The following is a 20,045-nucleotide window of genomic DNA, read 5'->3' as shown; positions in this document are numbered from 1 at the left end:
TCAATCTTATTATTTTAGTACCAACGTCTTTACTATGTGCTGGGCACTGTACTAACTGGATTCATCTTCACAGCAGCCTTATAAAGACAGGTGCATATAACAGGTTTAATTTATAGATAAGGAATTGACAGTGGTTAAACAACCTTCATCTCTCCACAACCTCCAGATTTCTTAAAGCACCTCCCACTATTTCCCTCAGTGGTCTTTGATCCTTCAGGAGATCTGTGTCTCAGAACTTGAGCGGATCCTGACACAGCCCTGCTGATCCAGGGCACTTCTTCCCTCCATACTTTCTCTCTCTCTACTACCCTGGGGCCACTGCCCTAAACATGACACACTGGATCAAGTGTCAAATTCTATAAGAAGTTATATTAAGATATAAAAAGAAGCAAAAAGCAACTGTTATGTAAACTCTCACTTCAATGAAGAAAAGAAGGCTAGAAGGAAAGACGATGATGAAATTGTTTGAGTTCTTTTTTTGGTGGTGCTGGGGATTGAACCCAAGACCTTATGCATGTGAGGCAAGCACTTTACCAACTGAGCTACACCCCCAGCCCTATGTTAGAGTTCTGGGATAACTTTTTCTTTTTTTTTTCCCGTTTTCTTAATTTTCTGAAATATGGTCATATTTACCTTTTTTATTAATTTCAAGATTCTTTCTCAAACCTGAGAGACATCTGACAACCCACACGGTCACTCTATAATATGAAGTAAGCTTTCTGAGTTACTACTCATCAATTGCTTAATAACTGCTTGATATACATAATAAAAATACAATCCCTTGTGGGTGGAGGACAGGGAAGAATGAAGGAATTTGGTTTTGTGGGGTGGGCTGTGGGGATGGGAAGGGCAGTAGAATGAGACAGACATTATTACCCTATATACATGTATGATTACACTACTGGAGTGACTCTGCACCATGTACAGCCAGAGGAAGGAGAAGTTGTGCTCCATTTGTGTTCAACATATCAAAATGTATGCTACTGTCATGTATAACTAGTTAGAACAAATTTTAAAAAAGAAAAAAAATATATAAAATATGTAAAATCTTGAATCCCCATAAAAACTCACCAAAGCAACTATTATGTCCTTTTTAAAGACTGAGGAAGCCAAGGTTTAGAGAGAGCTCGTGATCTTTCCAAGACCACACTGTGGAATTAAGATTTACAATTGCCTAGTTCATGGGACTTCAAATGGCCCTCTCAGAAAAATCCACATTGCCTGCATTTCTGTGGGCTGTATTCACTCACATCCTCTCAATTTATCAGTTGACTGCCATCATTCAATCATCATCCAACTGGTAGAAACAATTATTATTTCTATTTTCAGGGTACCCAGAAATTTTGTTACTGTATCAAGTTCACATGAAGAGTGTCAAACATCGCCAGAATCTACAGCCTCTCACTGTGCTCCTGGGCCCAGCTTCTAACTCAAGACTCATTATTAGCAGATATGCTCACCTGGCTCCAGGGTGGCCCCACTGAGTTCCTGGATTCATGCTCTTGCTGAGTCCTCTGTGGTGGTACATCAGGGTTGTTCTATGTTACCAGAGGAACACAGCAGAGGTGGTGAACTGTCACAGTTGAGACAAAGTCACAAAAGGCATCACGTTTCCATGGTTACTTGCTCACTGAACTTGAATCACTGACTGTGGGGGAAACCAATGGTATGTTGTGAGAAGAAATATGTAAGCAATTCTTGCAGAGGTCTACAGTGCCAAGGAACTGAGACCACCAGCTGCCAGCTAAGCTAAGTGATCTTAGAAGCAGCTCCTTCAGCCCAAACAGGCCTGCAGATGCCCGTCGTGCCAATGACATCTTGAAGGCAAACAATCTCTTGGGAGACACTGAGTCAGACCCATCCCACTAAGTAACTTTTAGATTCCTAATCTTTAGACTTTGTGAAGATAAGTATTTGGGTTTTTTTAAGTTACTACGTTTTAAGGGTAATTTGTCATGTAGCAATAAATGTCACTGCTGAAAAATTGTTATATTTTCATATTTGGGTTGAAAAGATAATTTTGTAAATTCAAGCAGATTTTTTTTTTTCATCCTACGATGTTAGTTTGTATCTAGAATGTTCATTCCCCAAGGCCTCATGTGTTGAAGACTTGGTAGCCAGCTGGTGCTAATATTGAGAGGTGGTGGAACATTTAGGGGGTGGGGTCTAGATGAAAGAGGGGGTCACTTGGGCAGGATTTTGAAGGGTATATTTTGTCCCGGGACCCTTGTTCTTTCACTACTTCCTGGCTGCCTTGAAGTGAGCAACTTTGCTCCACCATACCTTCTACCATGATGCACTGCCTCACTTCAGGCTCAAATAACAAAGCCAAGCGGCCAGAGACAGAAACCTCAGAAACTGTGAGCCAAAATAAACCTTTCCTCTTTTAAGTTGTTTATGTCAGGTGTTTTGTCAATGTGATGGGAAGCTGCCACAACTTGCTTTTATTCTTACTCCTGTTCTTCCACCATAAGCCCATAAATTCATATTCTTTATTATCTAATTTCTTAGACACTTATCTACTCAATAACTGTACATATTATAGAGAACTTAGCTATAAACACAACATTCAAAAATTTTATTAAATAGCCAGGCCCAGAGGTACACAGCTAATAATCTCAACTTCTTAGGAGGGTAAGGCAGAGGGATTGCAAATTAGAGGCCAGCCTGGACAACATAGCCAGATCCTGCCTCAAAATAAAAAACTTTAAAAATAAAAGAGCTTCGCTAGGTGCCAGGGCACACACCTGTAATCCCAGCAGCTTGGGAGGCTGAGACAGGAGGATTGTGAGTTCAAAGCCAGCCTCAGCAATACCGAGGCACTAAGCAACTTGTGAGACTCTGTCTCTAAATAAAATACAAAATAAGGCTGGGGATGTGGCTCAGTGGTCAGGTGCCCCTGAGTTCAATCCCTAGTAACCCCCCCCCCCAAAAAAAAAAAAAAAAGCATAGGGATGTAGTTCAGTGGTAGAGCACTTTCCTAGCAATGCACAAGGTCCTGAGCTCAACCCAGGACCCTTAGTGGAAACAAACAATGCATAGACCATTAGACCATATTGTCCCTCCAGTAGAACTTGTTTCACCTTATTCCTTAGCCCAAACATCACATGCCTTACGTCACTAAAACGCCTCTAGTGTGCACGAAGAATTTCATCTTACTAGGGAACAGGTCGGGACCATAAACAATGTCCCCCATGTGTTATTCCCCGCCTGGTCTTCAACTGGGGTAAATCCTCAGGAGCTTCAATCACATTTGGCAGAGGGATGTTACCCTTTAGAAGTCAATGGCGTGCACTTGCATCTATCAACACCTATTCTCGGTTCATTTTTGCTATGGCACAAATTGGAAAAAGTGCGATCCATGTGATTAGTCATTGCCTGGCCGCTTTGGAGTCAGAGGGAAACCCCAGGACTTCAAAACCGAGGCCTGTGTCAGCCGCCATTTTTTTTGGTGGTGGTGGTGGTGGGGCTTACGGAGGATTGAACTCAGGGGCCATATCCCCAGCCTGATTTTGTATTTTATTTAGAGACAGGGTCTCACAAGTTGCTCAGCGTCTTGCTACACTGCTGAGGCTGGCTTTGAACTCGCGATCCTCCGGTCTCAGTCTCCCGAGCCGCCATCTTGTGCGGAGCCAGGTAGCCTTCACACGCCGGTGGCGTCTTCCTGCTTCTGCCTGGACCACCCCTTGGCCGCAGACGTGTCTCGTGATTGGTTCCGGAGTCGCGGCGGTGCCGGTGGCGGTATCCACGATTTCCGCTTTCCGCTAGCCGGCCAGGGCTTCCAGCAGAACCGCGTCCCCAGGAGCCTGAGCCGGAGCTGGGCCGGGCCGGGCCGCTCCGCCTGCCCTCAGCCCTTGATCCTGCCGCCGCCCTCGCACCAGCAGCAGCCACAGCGGCCTCAGCCGCCGCCGCCGCGCTCGCACCAGCAGCCGCCGCCGCAGGATTCGTCCAAGCCGGTGGTCCCTCAGAGGCCCGGCCCCGCTACCATGGTAGGCACTGCGCCGCCGGCTTCCGGCTCGGACCCGTCCGCCATTCCGCGCCCGACCCCGCCGCCCCCAGTCACCTCGGCCCCGCCAGGGGCGCCTCCGTCCGCGCAGCCGACTAGCGACGTCCCCACCACTCCCGGGCCGCCTCCACCCGCGCACAGCCTGGACCCAGGGCCTAAGCAGGACCCAGGCTCCAAAGGCCCCCTAGGCGGCCAGCAGCCTGGAGAGCTGGAGCCTGGCGTCCGCGGGGACCTGAACGCTCCTGGTGGCCACTCCCTGCCACTGCAGGAAGGAGGCGGGGAGCCTGACCACCAGGAGCCCCGCCAGGGTCCCTCGCCCGGCGGCCACGGCGAGGAGAAGATGACTCTCCTGAGGAGGCCTGGAGAGAAAACTTACACACAGCGTTGTCAGTTGTTTGTTGGGAAACTACCTTATGGTGTCACAGAGGATGAATTAAAAAGACTGTTTGCAAAATACGGAGAACCAAGAAACATTTTTGTCCATCAGTACAAAGGATTTGGACTTATTAGACTTGAAACTAAAGCCTTGGCTCAGCTTGCCAAAGCTGAACTTGATGATACGTGGGTGAGAGGCAGTAAGATTCAGATTCGCTTCGCCAGACGTTATAATGCCTTCTCTGTTCGTAATCTTTCACCTTATGTTACCAATGAACTGTTGGAAGAAGCTTTTAGCCAGTTTGGTCCCGTTGAAAGAGCTGTTGTAATTGTGGATGGTCGTGGAAGATCTACAGGGAAAGGCATTGTTGAATTTGGAACTCTCAAAGCCAAAATGAAAGCATACCATCGGTGCTCTCAAGGTGTTTTCCTGCTGACGACGACTCCTCGTCCAGTTATTGTGGAACCTCTTGAACAATTCAATGATGAAGATGGTTATCCTGAAAAATTGGCCGAGAGGAATTCAAAGTATCAAAAGGAGAGAAAAAAGCCACCTCGTTTTGCTGAGTATGGCACATTTGAGTATGAATATTCTCAGAGGTGGAAGTTCTTGTATGCAATGGAAAAAGAGCAAAGGGAACAAGTTGAAAAAAACATAAACGATGCAAAAAGACAGTTGGAAAGAGAAATAGAAGATGCCTACCAGGCAAATCTTTTGCACCAAGGTCTGATGACACAGCCGGGAGAAATAAGAGGTGGGGAAGAACTTCACGATCAAATGCAATGGAGACAAGAGGAGGAACAGCATAGAAGAGAGGAAGAGATGATCTACCAATGTGAAATGGAAGAAATGAGACACCAAGGAGAAGAAAGTTATAGCCAGACGGACTACGAGGATCCAAGTGAAAGAGACTCGAGAACAGGTCGGGGAGGAGCCACGAACATGGAAGCTCACTATGGTTCAGGAGGCCAGAAATGTTCACCTGTAGGTGGTGGCAGCGGAGGCAGCGGCATAGGTCATGAAGCTAATCCTGGAGTTCCATCAGCAACCATGAGTGATTCCACGATGGGAAGCCACAGGTGTACTAAGACCTTTGGGCAGGCAGGTGAGGGGCCTGAGCGTGGACAGGGTCCTAGAGGAAGGGGCCCTGGGACTCCAGCAGAATATGGTAGAGGGAGAGAAGAGTATGAAGGCCCAAACCAAAAAACTCCGATTTTAGATGTGATATCTAGGCTTACATTCCAGTTTGGTTTTGTCTTTTCTTGTTTAGATACCACTTTTAAATTCTTGCATTTTAGTAAGAAAGCTCCCTTTTTATGGGTGTTAACAGTTTATTGACTTAATATTTGTACATGGTCTGTTTGGGCAGGTAAAATTATGTAATGCAGTGTTTGAAATAGGAGAAAAAAGTTTTTTTACTTCCTTTTTCTTTTCTCTCTCTTTTTTTTTACTATGTGATGTCCCTCAAGTTAATGGCAGTGTACCTTGTGCCACTGAATTTCCAAAGTATACCAATTTTTTTTTTCTGTGCTTCAAATAAATAGAAAAATAGTTTGCCATTCATGCTTCTGTGCACGATAGGGTAAGTATTCCATTTTGGAAGCATGAGAGTGTTGAGGCCTTTGAATGACAGGCATATGCCATTTCTGGGAAATGTAAATGGGGGCTAAATTTGGTTTCTACAGGTAACTGCCCCCTTGTTTTAAAAAGAAGAAATTCAGATTGAAGTAGTTCACAGTTTGCTTGGCATTATAGGAAGCAAGCTTGTGCTAAGTATTTTTAAATGGTTATGTAAGCAAAGCTGAACTGTAAATCTACATTTAGGAATATATATTAAATTATGGAATGGGTGTGAAAATTGGTCAGGGAGAAGGTGGGTTTGGTTAATGGATCTGTTATGGCCCTATGGTCTACCCTTTCCTTGAAAGTTTTTGAGAAAAGTAGAAAGATCATTTTGTTGCATTTCTCGTATTCTTGCTTTTAAAAGAACAACAAATCCCAAGCCCTACAGATGGCTTGTTTTGAACTTTTATATTTGAATTAAAGATTGTTAAACATTGGGAGCAGGAGAATTTAAAACAGATAATGGTCTGGCTTAAGCCAGTTCTTTCAACACTTCTGTGCTTCGTATCAGGAATGCTGTATAATACCAAGGACAAGCAATAGTAGAATTTGCCTATAGAACACTAAAGATTCAACTTCAAAAACAAAAAGGGTGAGATACTACCCATCCCCATAGAACCAATTACATCATGCTCTTTTTACCTTAAGTTTTTAAGATTGTAATGAGCAGGGCTGCACCACATGCGGCCAAGAGGCATCCACTCTCTGGCCCTGTTTGTTTAGCAGGAACAGTATGGTGGAAGGCTTGCAATCAGGGAAATGGAATGTGCTGGATCCAGTAATAAGGTGGGTAAGAGATAATGTTTGTGTCTTTCCAGAAGGTGCTGAGACAGTGACTTGGGGACCTGAGAAAGCGGTGTGTCATGATGGATCCATTAGTGGGACTCAAACCCCAGTTGAAACGATTGCAGGTCACTCCACAAGTGGTGGTGCTGCACAAATCACTACCTCCCATGTCCACAAGAGAAAAAGGTACAGGAAAAGGAAGCGAATTCCATGTCTCCCAACTTGGACTCAGATGGAGGGGCTGATAAGGGAATCTCGGAATACGATTGAGAGTCAAGGAAACTCTGTGACGCCAGCTACCATGTTTATGACAATGCTGGCCATTGTAAGTTGCCAGGTACGTATGGTGGCAGGAGAGACTAGACATATTTTCCAGACCCTCCTGTTACTAATCCTACCTCCTTGATAGGAGGGTCTATTCCAGTGTTCACAAATCACTCTGCCATGGTGAGTGGTCAATCTGACTGCCATCTTACTCCCTCTCATTACTTTAATTATACTTATTTTGGGTACAGTGCTGAGGCCCCTATTTACCTGTCTATTTGCCAGAAAACTGGGTGCTTACAAGTGTCCAAGAAAAATAAAGACATCTTTGTTGCCAATGTTTCTGGTCCTTTGGAAAATATATACAAACCATCACTAAAGTAGCGTTTTCTAAATCCAGTTGTGAGAACCTTGCCAAACACCCTCCAATTCCTTATTGCCTTAATTCCACCACCTTAGAACTAGGGTTTTTCCCCCAATGGCTTGATTGTGCTAACCTAGTCCCTGTGAGACATAATATTTCCCAGACTGAGTCATATGTCCTGGACTGGTCTCTTAGGCTTGATCCAGCGCATCCTCATTATGAGTTCATGCCTCCTGGAGGGCTTGTTAGTAATATTTAGACCACAAGTTCAGGAGGCACACAGAGAGACTTATGTCATCTTTTGGCTGCTTTGGATTTTTGTCAGCATCTCTAGTCAATCATTAACAGATCTAGCCAGTGGTTGTACCATTAGCCCATGATATGGTTTTCATGTGTGTACAGTCTATGTATTATTAACAGGAAATGTTAATATCACCAAAATAGACAGGAAACATTCTGTGCAGTGTACTAATTATAATCTCACTATTTGTGTAACTAGGCATAACAAAGATCAAGATACTCTGGTTTTATACCAGCCTTCCTTTCTTATGCTTCCCACTGACATTGCTGGTGACTGGTATCCAGATGCAGGGCTGCAAGTTCTTCAAGAATTTCATAATGGGGATATAGCTCAGTCGTAGAGTGCTTGCCTTGCATGCACAAGGCCTGGGGTTCAATCCCACAAACAAACAAAAACTCCTTAATTGGTTAACTCAGTCATGTTGTGCAGCAGGACTTATAATCTTTGGTATCATTATCCCAATTACTATAATTACTTCTGCAATCACTGCCTCTGTCACCTGGTGGGGGCATCCAAATGGCCCATTTTGTCAACAATTGAGCTCTCCAAGGTCAGGAGGCAATTGATAATAAACTTGAAGCTAAGTTGAATGCCTTAGAGGCTACTGTAGTGGGCGTGGGTGATCAGATACAAAGTCTTAATGTAGGCAACAATTAAGATGCCAGGTCACTTATCAGTTTATTTGTGTTACACCTTTTTCCATTTCCCAGTGGGATTGGGAAAAGTTAAAGATGCATCTGTTTGAAATTTGGAATCATGACAGTGTTAGTTTAGATCTTTTGCAGCTGCACCACTACATTCAAGTGATACACGAAAGCTAGATTTCCATGTTATCTCCTACTAGTTTTGCAGAAAAGCTGTTGGATGACTTAAATGGTTTCAATCCTTGGAATATGCTAGAACATACTACATAGTATTTCATAGGACTTGTTTTCTTGCTCTTAATTCTGTGTTATTTTCTCACAGTCAGCTGCAAAGTCGTTGGATCCCAGTTCCAATTCAGAAGATATACATCGGTTTTGGTTGAAAAATAAAGAAGAGGAAGATGAGGAGAGTGAATATGCCCCAGATGATCCTGCTGTATTGGCAAAAGCCAAGCCTGGGGAATATTCCTTGCCAGAAGATGAGAATGTATGAACAGCCTTGACACTCAGCTCTGATGCCAACAGTTAGCAGATATTCCAGTATAATGGGTTTTCTGGGTACAGCAGGATAGCTGTACCCAGAGATGTTCTGAATACTGTAACTTTTTAGTGCACAAAGAAGCCTGTTGATAACTCACAGGCCTTGAACAATTTGCAGAGCTTCTGTAGTTAAACTTCCTGAACTTGAAACTCTATGTAATAAACATGTGGAGCTAGTTCTGGCCCACTGTCCTCCATCAGAGGACAGTGTCCCACCTGGCCCAAGCTTTACTTAAAAATGTCTCTGTGTTTTTATTAATCTCCTGTCACCCCTCCTCGTGATCTTTTTTTGTTGCTGCACAGATCATGGCACACAGACATATCTTTTGGCGGCTTTTATCTGGTGTACACTAGTCCTGGAATTTCTGGGTCATAGCACACTATTGCAGATTGATTTAACCATGGCTCTTTGTCCCTTTCTAGGTCCTTTGCCATGTGACTTTGTAGTGTCTGCCACTACAGGAGATGCACGTTTTTCCATCTTGTTCCACATTTGTAACAACTTTGTGGTTATAATGCTTTTTAATTTGAGACATTCTTGGGTATTTTATTATCTAATTTTTACCCATGTTTTCTGTTTGAAAACTCTTAAGCCATTATGGAATGAAAGACCATATGAACACCGAAGGGATGGAAACAGACTCAAACTAATCTATCCAAACTGGTATTATATATACACCATACTTATAAATCAACAATTTATACTGACATGGAGCAACCCAGTACAAATAATAAATCTCTAAATATATAACAGAATGTACAAAATAGTCCTTAACCTTTAGTTCATGTTTTACATTCCATTCTCAAAACTGTAGAGCCATCTTCAGAGATAAATGTTTTTCTAGGGCATCAATGCAGTTGTCCTCAGCTCCTGGTGTGGAGTAGGATGTGGAGAAAGGGTGATTGAGGGCAGGAGATGCTTGAGCACAGGACTGTTCCTCTCCTGACGTTGGAAATGTCTTTCCTTGGACCCTGGAGCTCTCTGGCCCCTAGGTCTCTTTGCTGTTCTTCCTCTCTTGCCTCCAGTTCCAGTTTTCATTCATTGAATTTTGTTGTTCTGATGTTGTGGGTGTGAGTCTATGCTGTGCATTTAGGGTTGGGGCAGCAGAGTTGTTGGGGCAATGTTGAGCCTGGAAAGAGGAAGAAAGAATGTGAAAAGAAGCCACTCGAGGTTTGATCTTAGGGTGGAGCAGCTACAAAGCAATTCGACTTTTCTTCCTGTCAACACTTATTGCTTCTTTGTGATGTAGGATATAAAGATATCTCTATTCATTCAGACTTGCTTTCGAGGACTGCCTTATAAATATTTTTATTTTGGTTTAGGCAAGGCCTCTAAAACTGTGGGCACAATGTGTGTGTGTGTGTGTGTGTGTGTGTGTGTGTGTGTGTGTATGTATGTATGTGTACCCAGAATGGGTCAATAGCACAGAATGGGGAGAAATCTGGTGTACACATAAATAATTGCAATATTTTGTGCTGAAAGTGTTAGCTGCCCCCTATCAAATATGTCCATTAACAAGGCTGTATATTTAGGGAGAACATCATTTCTCAGTATTGCCTCAAAAGAAGAAATTAGGATATTTCTATGACCAGAGCTGGGTGATTTTCAGGAGGGTTTTGCAAGAAGAAATTGGGATTGGGCAGAATTTGCTTTAATAGCTTTGGCTGCACAGGCACAGCGAAATAAGAGTCTTGAAGCCAGTGATGATGCATAAACCATGAGTGTAGAGATTACTCTGTTTTTTTTTTTTAGTTGGTTTTCCTCTAGGACCATATATTACTTGGAGCAAGCAGCAAGGCTGTTTTTGTTTGATCGTAATATTATTTAACCTAGCCTATGTTTAGGTTAAATTGTTTTGGTTTTAGTTGCTGGGTTCTATAAAAGTGGGATTATAAAGAAGGGAGGAATTAATTCTTTCAAGGGGAAGGTCATAAGGAAATTCTCAGAATTTGGGGCTGGGGATATACCTCAGTTGGTAGGATGTTTTCCTCCAATGCACAAGGCCCTGGGTTCAATCCCCAGCACCACAAAAATAAAAAACATGAGGTCACTTGTGTCAACAAACAAATAGTAAATAAGTAAATTCAGGAGGTTATGAAGGAAGGGTTGTCATGCACAATGGCCTGATAACAACTATCCAAAAAGACTGTATTATAGCCTTGCATAAAAGCCACTGTGTGTACACACACACACACACACACACAGCTTCTGTAAGCACAACTACCTAGTAACTATCTGTCTAACCTTGGATAGGCACCACCTTTGCTTTTCATCCTAGTGGCCAAAGAGCATTATTTCAAAATATCTTATGTATCCCTCCTCATTTTACTTTTTTAAAAATATTTTCTTAGTTATAGTTGGACACAATACTTTTATTTTATTTATTTGTCTTTATGTGTTGCTGAGGATTGAACCCAGGGCCTCGCACATGCTAGGCGAGTACTGCTGAGCCACTATCCCAGCCCCCTCATTTCGCTTTTAAGAACTTCTTGCACAGTATCTTTAAATGTCTCATGGCCTACAATGGCATGTGTATTTCCTTTGCATTGCCATTCTGTTCCCAAATAAAGGTAATGTACTCCTTAGAGAATCTCTGTGATTCAGTTTAACAGGAGTGAAGAGAGTGATATTGGGAAAGGCCTAACAGAACAGAGTTATCTGAGCCAGGGATTAAAGCACAAATCCAAAGATGCAAGCCAGGAAAGAATCAAGTGTTTCTAACACTTTAATGTTGGGGCAGACTTCCTGGGGATCTGTGGTTCTTAGTTCCCAAGTAAGGTTGATACTAGTGGTCTATGGATCACACTTTGAATAGTGGGTCCTAGACCAAATAGAATGTTTTCAAAACCTTGGCATGAATTGATGGTGTGTCTTCAGGGGATACTGGCATGTTTGTGTAGCTGGATTGTCAAGTGTGTGATGAGAGGGTGTGTGTGGTAAGGCATGAGGAGAAAAGAACAGCCCCACTGCAGAAGGCTTGAGTGCCCAAAGAGGAGTTTGGACTTGGCTCTGTAAGTTAAGAGTTCCTGGCATGACAGCACATTAGAATCCACTAGGACACAGAAGATCTGACTTGGTGGATTCCAAGTGGATCTTGTTTATTGGTGTGTATTAAAAGCTCTGAGAATATTCCTTTTCTTGGGTCACACTTCTTTTTGTATGTGATTGACACATATAACTCTACATACTTTGGGATAGCGTGGAGTTTGGGGTTCTTTGTCTCATGAATTTGAAGAATGAAATCCATAAACACAAGGTTGAGAGCAAAGTAACAGAGCTTTATTAGAGTAAATAAAAGAAAGCAGAGCTCCCAGAGGGGAGGGGTCCCAAGAGAGGGATAGCGAGAGTGGCTATTGTCTTGGGTTTATATTGATCTACAAGGTTAAGAGAGCAGCTGCCTACCCAATCCTGGGTAAGGTGCCCACTCAGTGTCCTCGGAGCTCTTCACATTCTTTTTGGTCTAGTCCAGTTTCCGAGCCCCATTTTTGGTGGGGATCTGTGTACCAGGAGAAGGTGTCTCACTCTCAGTTACCTTTCCATCGACCTGACCTCGATGAGGCTTGGCTTGTGTCTGTAATTTCTCAGTCCAGCTATACAAACCTGACCTTAAAGGAATCCAAGTTTCCTGCTTGTCTATTTTAACCCTTCCTCTTCTCTTGCCTCAGTGAGATACATACATTGGGTAATAATCAAATCTGTCACTTGGCCAGTTCTTGTCCTATTTGCCTCTTAAAATGAAATATCTGTATAGCGTATTACATTGAACCACGTGCCAGGGGACCTAGGCAGCTGTTCCCTTTCCTGAGGTTTTGAATCTTTAGTGTAGGATCTATCTCAGGTGATTGGTCCACAACTGTGATCACTAATCTGAATTAGAAATTTTGATCACTAATCTGTACAGAAATTGTACAGATGAGAAAACTGAGGCTCAGGAGGGTTCAAGCAACTTGGTTAAGCCATGATGAAAAGGATCCAGATTGTTTGGAAGCAGAAGTATTTGAAATTTCAGATTTTTTTTCAGATTTTGAAATATTTCAATACACATGAGATATCTTGGAATGGGGCCCAAGTTTAATCATGAAAGTCATTTATATTTTGTATACATTTTATATATATTGCCTGAAGGTAATTTTACACAATAGTCCAAATAATTTTATGCATGAAACAAAGCTTCATGGTATGGGATTTTCGTCTTGGGGTGTCATGTCAGTACTCAACTAGTTACCTCCCTCCTGCTGCATGTTCACCATACTCTAGTTTCTCAGTTGTACCAGGGATTTTTCTCTGCAGATCAGACAGTCTGGAGGAATCACTCTCAGTTGTCAGGGAAAGACACCTTTAAAATCTGAAAACTAAGACCACACTTGACTGGGTTGACCTGGTGTTATGGTTTGGATCTGGAATGTCCCCCAAAACTCATATATTGAAGACTTGATCCCCGCTGCAGCCATATCCAGGGGGTGGGGCTTTGGGAGAAGTGATTGGCTCTTGAGCAGTATAACCTTATCAGTGGATTAATCCATTTGATGCATTAATAATTTGAAAGAACTACTGGGAGTAGGTGGAAACTGTAGGTAGGTGGAACATGGATGGAGGAAATAGGACACTGGGGATGTGCCCCTGGGGACTATATCCTGTTCTGAGCACCCCCCTCACACACACACTGCTTCTCAGCTGCCATGAAATGAGTAGCTTTCCTCCTCCACACCTTCCTGCCATGATGTTCTGCCTCTCTTCATGCTCAGAGAAATGGAGCCAGTTGTCCATGGACTGAAACCTTGGACCAAAATAAACCTTTAAGTTGTGTCAATTGTTTTGGTCACAGTGACAAAATACTAACACCTGAAAAAGGATGAGTAGGGCCATCAGGAAGAGATGACGAAAGGCTGAAGAGACAACACCAAGCTCCTCCACCCCACCATCCCAGCCTAGTTGGCCTGAGAACATCATCATAGCCCAGAGCCAGCTTTCACCCATCAAGTACTTAATGTGAGTGATCACCATAGTTCAGGCACTGTTCAGGTGGGGATGGAGCAGTGAGTAAGAAAAACCCCAAATCTCTGTCCTCAGGAAGCCCTTTATCTTGAGGGGGGGAGCAGAAAATAACATTTATGAATAAAATATATAGTGCTTAGAGAAGAGACAGAAAAGGGAAGCTTGAAGGGGAATAGGTGGTGTGTTGGGGGCAGTGAGGAGGGATGTAACATACATTTTTAGAAGGGTTTGTCAGGGGAGACCACTTGAGAGTAAGATATTCCAAGCCAATGTTAGAAGGAAGGGAACATTTCTTATATTTCAGGGTAAATCATTCACAGTAGAGAAAAACAGAATACTAAGTCCCCAAGGTCTACAATGTTTGAGGAATAGAAGGAGACAGAAGTCTAGAGCTGAGAAAATGAGAGAAATAGATTAAGAGATGAGATTAGAGTCATGGGGCCAGTGCTGTGGGTCCTGGAAGGCCGTGGCCAGCTTTCTTCTCCTGACTTCAGGTCATGCTGTCCAGCATCCTGAGCTGATGGCCGCCATCTGACCCTTCCTACGTGGACAGCCCCTTTCATGGACCAGGACACATGTAAGGCACAGGGAAGGATTATGGGAGACTAGACATCTGGCTGGATGTTGGGTCTAGGGGGTAGAGTCCTGAAGACCTCTCAGTGAGGCTGGTCCCACTGATTCAGTCATTTCCCCCTCTTACTGTTGTCTTTGCTAAACTCTGCATGTAGTATTTTTAAATTGTTAAAACCCTCCACATTTTAATAGTTGATAGCTTTTATTATTTTAATGTCATAATAGCAGCTAATGCTCATGTTGTCAATTATCACTTCTGAACATATTAATATTCTCAGAGTTTCCTTCATTTTTCCTCCATTGATAATATTTATTTCTAAAGTGAATTCTGCCTCTAAAATAACTCCTGGGTCTGAAATGGTATGCACTGGAAGATGTAATAACTTGCTTTGGCAGTCTCTTGTTCTATGCACAACTAGATCTGTCTGAATTGCTACCTGGTTACCAGCTCATTGGTTATCAGGTGTTTGAAAGACCAGTTTGATTGTACTCAACCTTATTGCTTCTGGAACAGCATTTAAATTGCTCTGGCCCTGGGCTTTAATTTTCCAGAAGAGGGCAGCCTGGCTCTACATTTCTTCCTACATTTCTTTCCTGCAATGGGTTTCTTCTCTGTCAAGCTTTGTTTAAGAGCGTCTCAGCCTCCTGGGCAGCCAGGTGGGAATTTAGGAGCAATTGTTTCTTTTTTCCTCTTCCCGGACTCTCTAACCAGATTCAAGTTCATTTCCTCTTCATTCTGGATGTATGCCTCCCCTGCTGCTGACTCTCAAATCTCAGACCCCCCCACCCCCCACCCCCTCCTGTTCTTTTCTCCAGAGGAATGTTCTCACAAATCCTCAAAGCCTCTCTAGTAATCAAAGAAATAAATACGTATATTAGGCTAACGTCTAAACTCTTAATCCCTTAGCATGGCATTCAAGACCCACAAGAGTCAAAATGCAACCTGCTTCTCCAGTTTTTCCACCTCTTACTGCCTTCTCATGTGTAGAACTAAGGTTTCATGGGAATGCATCTTAGTGCAGAGCTGAACACCTTCATTTTCCACTGATCTGGCTTTGGCCCGTAACCTAACCAACCTCTGAATCCCAGTTTCCATCTAGAGGTGGAGCCCACTGATACCTACCTACCCTCCAGGTTGATGTAACAAATAAATGATGAACATTCTTGGTGTGTAGTGCACACATGACAGATGCTACCTTCGTTGTTATCATCATCACCTCCCTTTCCTGGCTTCTGTTGTCAAATTCCCTGCCCTCCTTAGCCACTGACATTCTGTCTCCAAAGGTAAGCCTTGTGTCACCTCCTTTAGACTCCTCTCCCCCTGTGGGTCCATGGCTCTCTCTGTCTTCCTCTGGGCACCACTGTGTTCTAAGAGCAACAATAAGCTCTTCCTTCATCCTTATGTCCTGAGTCCTCCCGACTACACCAGTGTTATGCCAGCCACCGAGGGGCACTGCTGTGAAAGAGGCAAACGGGTCCCTGCCCATGAGACTTGTATACTCTGGAGAGAAAAGATACGCTAAAGAAATAAATGTGTGGCTGGGATTGTGGCTCAGTGGTAGAGTACTCACCTAGCATGTGTGAGGCACAGTGTTCGATCCTTAGCACCACTTAAAAAAAAAATAAAATAAAGCTTTGTGTCCAACTACAACTAAAACGAACATTTTTAAAAAAAGAAGTAAATGTGTGTGATGAATTTCAAAAGGAACACTATACTGGTGACCCTGGGACATAGTAGGAACATTACTTAGTGTCTGGTCTGGGTTAGAGACTGGAACACCAACATCCTATCTGAAAAAGGCTTGTGGAAGTAGAGATGGAAACATAATTAAGTCAGGTCAAGTGGAGAGTAAGAGAATATTCCAGAAAGAAATGTGCATATCTTGTCTATCCTGACACGTTTTAATTTGCCAGGAACAGGGACTCAGCCTTATTTCCAGTAAGTCTCCAATAGAACCTAGAAAGCCCCTTGTCCATGGGAACTGTTCAAAAATTATCAAAAATATAAAGAATTGTAGAATGAAATCACATCTTTAAAACAATAGGGAAACAAGCTCTTTTCTGTCCCCGTATTTTCTGTACCTTCCTCAGGGTGGTGACACACTTTGGGTCCCAACATAACATTTTGGAAAAAAAAAAACCCAAAACTAATAGTTCTGCATAGATCACCTCCCTTTGAGGCTGAGGTCTCACAAGATAGAATGAGTGAGGGTCATTTCCTCACTGGGGTCATTTCCTTATTTCCTCTGCCTATGTCCGGCTGTTCAAGTCACTTCAGTCCTTGTACTGAAGTTCCTTTCTTAGTAAAACAGCAGTGTGGTCTTGGATTGGGACACCCTGCCAATCAGCTTCACGTGGGGGTTTCACGGTCCTTTGTGGGTTCAATGACATTTGTTTTGATGAGAGACTTTCAGTTACCTCTAATGAGGATGACCATAGGCTTCCAACCATCTTGCCTCCATCTGGGAGTGGGGACAGCTCTACTTACTTCATGGCAAACCTGAACACAGGAATCTTTGCCACCATGGAAGCCGGGCTCATGCTCCATTGGTCATAAGGACCATTCCTAATCAGGTTCCTTCTTCCTCAGGGGGCCCAGGCTCACTGCCCCAGCTAACTTCTAGCTGGTATGGCTTCTCCAACCTTCTTTTATTATAGCAGTCTCCATGAGCAAGCCCTTGGGGAACCCTGGCCTCTCAAAGACATGAGTGGAGTTGACTTCATGGTGTCTGTTGGCACTCCTCTGCATTAAGACAGCTCAAAATTGTCTTGATGAAGGCCTAACTACCCTGATTTTCCAGTGGGGAGATGTGAGGAAGTAAAGGATTTCCCTTTCTATCTTAACTTATGCTCTTCATTTTATACTTAGTCAATTTCTATGATCTTTTACTTTTTAAGAGAAAGAAAAAAGCAGTAACAGACACTCAAATATTGGTCATGGCTGGTTTTCATTTTTACCCTTCAACAACGAACTCTGAGGACCCAAGCAGACATCATCAGTTTTCATCAGTATGCAAATAAAAATCTCAAACACATGCTGGGCTCAGTGGCGCTCGCATGTAATCCCAGCGGCTCAGGAGGCTGAGGCAGGGGGATTGCAAGTTCAAAGCCAGCCTCAGCAACGGCAAGGTACTAAGCAACTTACTGAGACCCTGTCTGTAAATAAAATACAAAATAGGGCTGGGGATATGGCTCAGTGGTTGAGTGCCCCTGAGTTCAATCCCCAGTACCGAAAAAAAAAAAAAAAAAAAAACCACACACACACACACACACACACAAAACTGAAAACTCATTCCAGGCGGAGACAAGAAAGGTAAACCAGAGAGGTAAGCTTGAGAACTGTAAGTTAAAGAACTTGGGACCTTGCCCTCTTGACCTGCTGATCCAGGGAACAGATTTCCAATGCCAAAGTGGGAGCTCCTGGAGTGAGATAGGTATCTTAGGGTGGTTTTGATTTGCATTTCTCTGACTGCTAGAGATGGTGAGCATTTTTTCATGTACTTGTTGATTGATTGTATGTCCTCCTCTGAGAAGTGTCTGTTCAGGTCCTTGGCCCATTTGTTGATTGGGTTATTTTCTTATTGTTTAATTTTTTGAGTTCTTTGTATACTCTGGATATTAGGGCTCTATCTGAAGTGTGAGGAGTAAAAATTTGTTCCCAGGATGTAGACTCCCTATTTACCTCTCTTATTGTTTCTCTTGCTGAGAAAAAACTTTTTAGTCTGAGTAAGTCCCATTTGTTGATTCTAGATGTTAACTCTTGTGCTATGGGTGTCCTATTGAGGAATTTGGAGCTCGACCCCACAGTATGTAGATCGGAGCCAACTTTTTCTTCTATCAGACACAGTGTCTCTGTTTTGTGCACAATTCACAATAGCTAGACTGTGGAACCAACCTAGATGCCCTTCAATAGATGAATGGATAAAAAAAATGTGGCATTTATACACAATGAAGTATTACTCAGCACTAAAAAATGACAAAATCATGGCATTTGCAGGGAAATGGATGGCATTAGAGCAGATTATGCTAAGTGAAGCCAGCCAATCCCTAAAAAACAAATGCCAAATGTCTTCTTTGATATAAGAAGGGAAACTAAGAACAGAGCAGGGAGGAAGAGCATGAGAAGAAGATCACCATTAAACAGGGATGAGAGCGGGGAGGGAAAGGGAGAGAGAAGGGAAATTGCATGGAAATGGAAGGAGACCCTCATTGTTATATAAAATTACATATAAGAGGAAGTGAGGGGAAAGGGGAAAAAAACAAGAGAGAGAAATGAATTACAGTAGATGGGGTAGAGAGAGAAGATGGGAAGGGAGGAGAGGGGAGGGGAGGGGGATAGTAGGGGATAGGAAGGGCAGCAGAATACAACAGTCACTAATAGGGCATTATGTAAAAACGTGGATGTGTAACCGAATGTGATTCTGCAATCTGTATACGGGGTAAAAATGGGAGTTCATAACCCACTTGAATCTAATGTATGAAATATGATATGTCAAGAGCTTTGTAATGTTTTGAACAACCAATAAAAAATGTGGGAGCTCCTTTTCCCCACATGTTAAAAGCAGGCTGGGAGTCACGGGTGGGTGGGGAGCCTCTTTATAACGCATTTAGAGAAGGCCCTTTAAAGTGGGAAATGTTAGACTGTTCCTGGAGGTCAGGGCGAGGAGTGAGAGAGAGGAGAAAGAATCAGGGTAGAAAGGTGACTGGAGCCGGCATGGCTTTGGTCAGTTCTCTCTTTAAAAACAAAAACTGGGAAGATTTAGGGGGAAATGCAGGAGGATGCAGGAAGGGTCCTTGCTCCAAGTGAATGTGGCAAAGAGTGTTGTAAAGGAGCCTAAATGCAAAGGGCTGTCAGATGGTGAAGAAGAAGATCACTGTGGAGCTGTCAGACCAGGAGCATGTCCCTGAAATGGGACCTGGACTGGGGTTGGAGAGTGACAAAGATCTGGATGAAGGCTGCAGCCACCTGAAAGAATTCAACGAGAGGTGGTGAGCAGCACCACAGAAGGGGGATCACAAGTCTGGTTCTTGGCTTGGCAGGTTGCTCGCTCTTGGAATCAGTGGCTCCTAAGGCCTCTGACAGTTTCCCGTGTCCTGGTGTGCAAACACCTCCCTGTTGTCTTCTGTGCCCTGCCCCTGGGGACAGGAAGGGAATGGAGTGTACAGGAGAAAGCTGGTCCTGAAGCTGACACTTTCCTTCTGGTTTCTTTTTGTTGTGGTTGTTTTTGGCCACAATATCTTCATTTTATTTATTTATTTTTATGTGGTGTTGAGGATGGAACCCAGGGCTGCACATGTGTGAGGCGGGCGCTCTACCACTGAGCCACAACCCCAGCCCATTTTCCTTCTGATTTCTAACAGTATCGGAGCCCAGCGAGGTGGCACAGGCTTGTAATCCCAGCAGCTTGGGAGCCTGAGGCAGGAGAATCGTGAGTTCAAAGCCAGCCTCAGCAAAAATGTGGCACTAAGCAACTTAGTGAGACCCTGTCTGTAAATAAAATACAAAATAGGGTTGGGGATGTGGCCCAGTGGTCAAGTGCCCCCAAGTTCAATCCTCAGTACCAAAAAATAA

At 43.5% G+C, this 20,045-nt stretch overlaps 1 protein-coding gene and 1 non-coding gene across 2 annotated transcripts; one reads left to right on the top strand and one right to left on the bottom strand.

Annotated features, from left to right (window-relative positions):
* Positions 1-479: 479 nt before the first annotated feature.
* Trnav-cac (transfer RNA valine (anticodon CAC)) lies at positions 480-552 on the bottom strand. Its single transcript has one exon. It is a non-coding gene; the product is annotated as a tRNA-Val (tRNA).
* Positions 553-2,294: 1,742 nt separating this feature from the next.
* LOC113192713 (uncharacterized) lies at positions 2,295-9,081 on the top strand. The gene is made up of 4 exons (XM_077792456.1): positions 2,295-2,360; positions 3,528-5,487; positions 6,824-7,128; positions 8,687-9,081. The coding sequence occupies exons 1-4, from the start codon at positions 2,295-2,297 to the stop codon at positions 8,855-8,857; spliced, it is 2,502 nt and encodes an 833-aa protein (XP_077648582.1). The 3' UTR covers positions 8,858-9,081.
* Positions 9,082-20,045: the final 10,964 nt, after the last annotated feature.

Source organism: Urocitellus parryii, chromosome 14, assembly GCF_045843805.1.
Source record: "Urocitellus parryii isolate mUroPar1 chromosome 14, mUroPar1.hap1, whole genome shotgun sequence".
Classification (NCBI taxonomy): domain Eukaryota; kingdom Metazoa; phylum Chordata; class Mammalia; order Rodentia; family Sciuridae; genus Urocitellus; species Urocitellus parryii.
Note: the sequence above shows the minus strand (reverse complement) of the source record. Positions and strands in the feature narration are given on the sequence as shown.

Bases quoted from the DNA above. Each gene is read 5' to 3' on its own strand.
- LOC113192713 (XM_077792456.1), top strand. From the start codon at position 2,295: ATGCACTGCCTCACTTCAGGCTCAAATAACAAAGCCAAGCGGCCAGAG. The intron at 2,361-3,527 runs GTGAGCCAAAAT...TATTTTATTTAG, and splicing joins AGACAGAAACCTCAGAAACT to AGACAGGGTCTCACAAGTTG. The intron at 5,488-6,823 runs GTGAGGGGCCTG...GTGTCTTTCCAG, and splicing joins TAAGACCTTTGGGCAGGCAG to AAGGTGCTGAGACAGTGACT.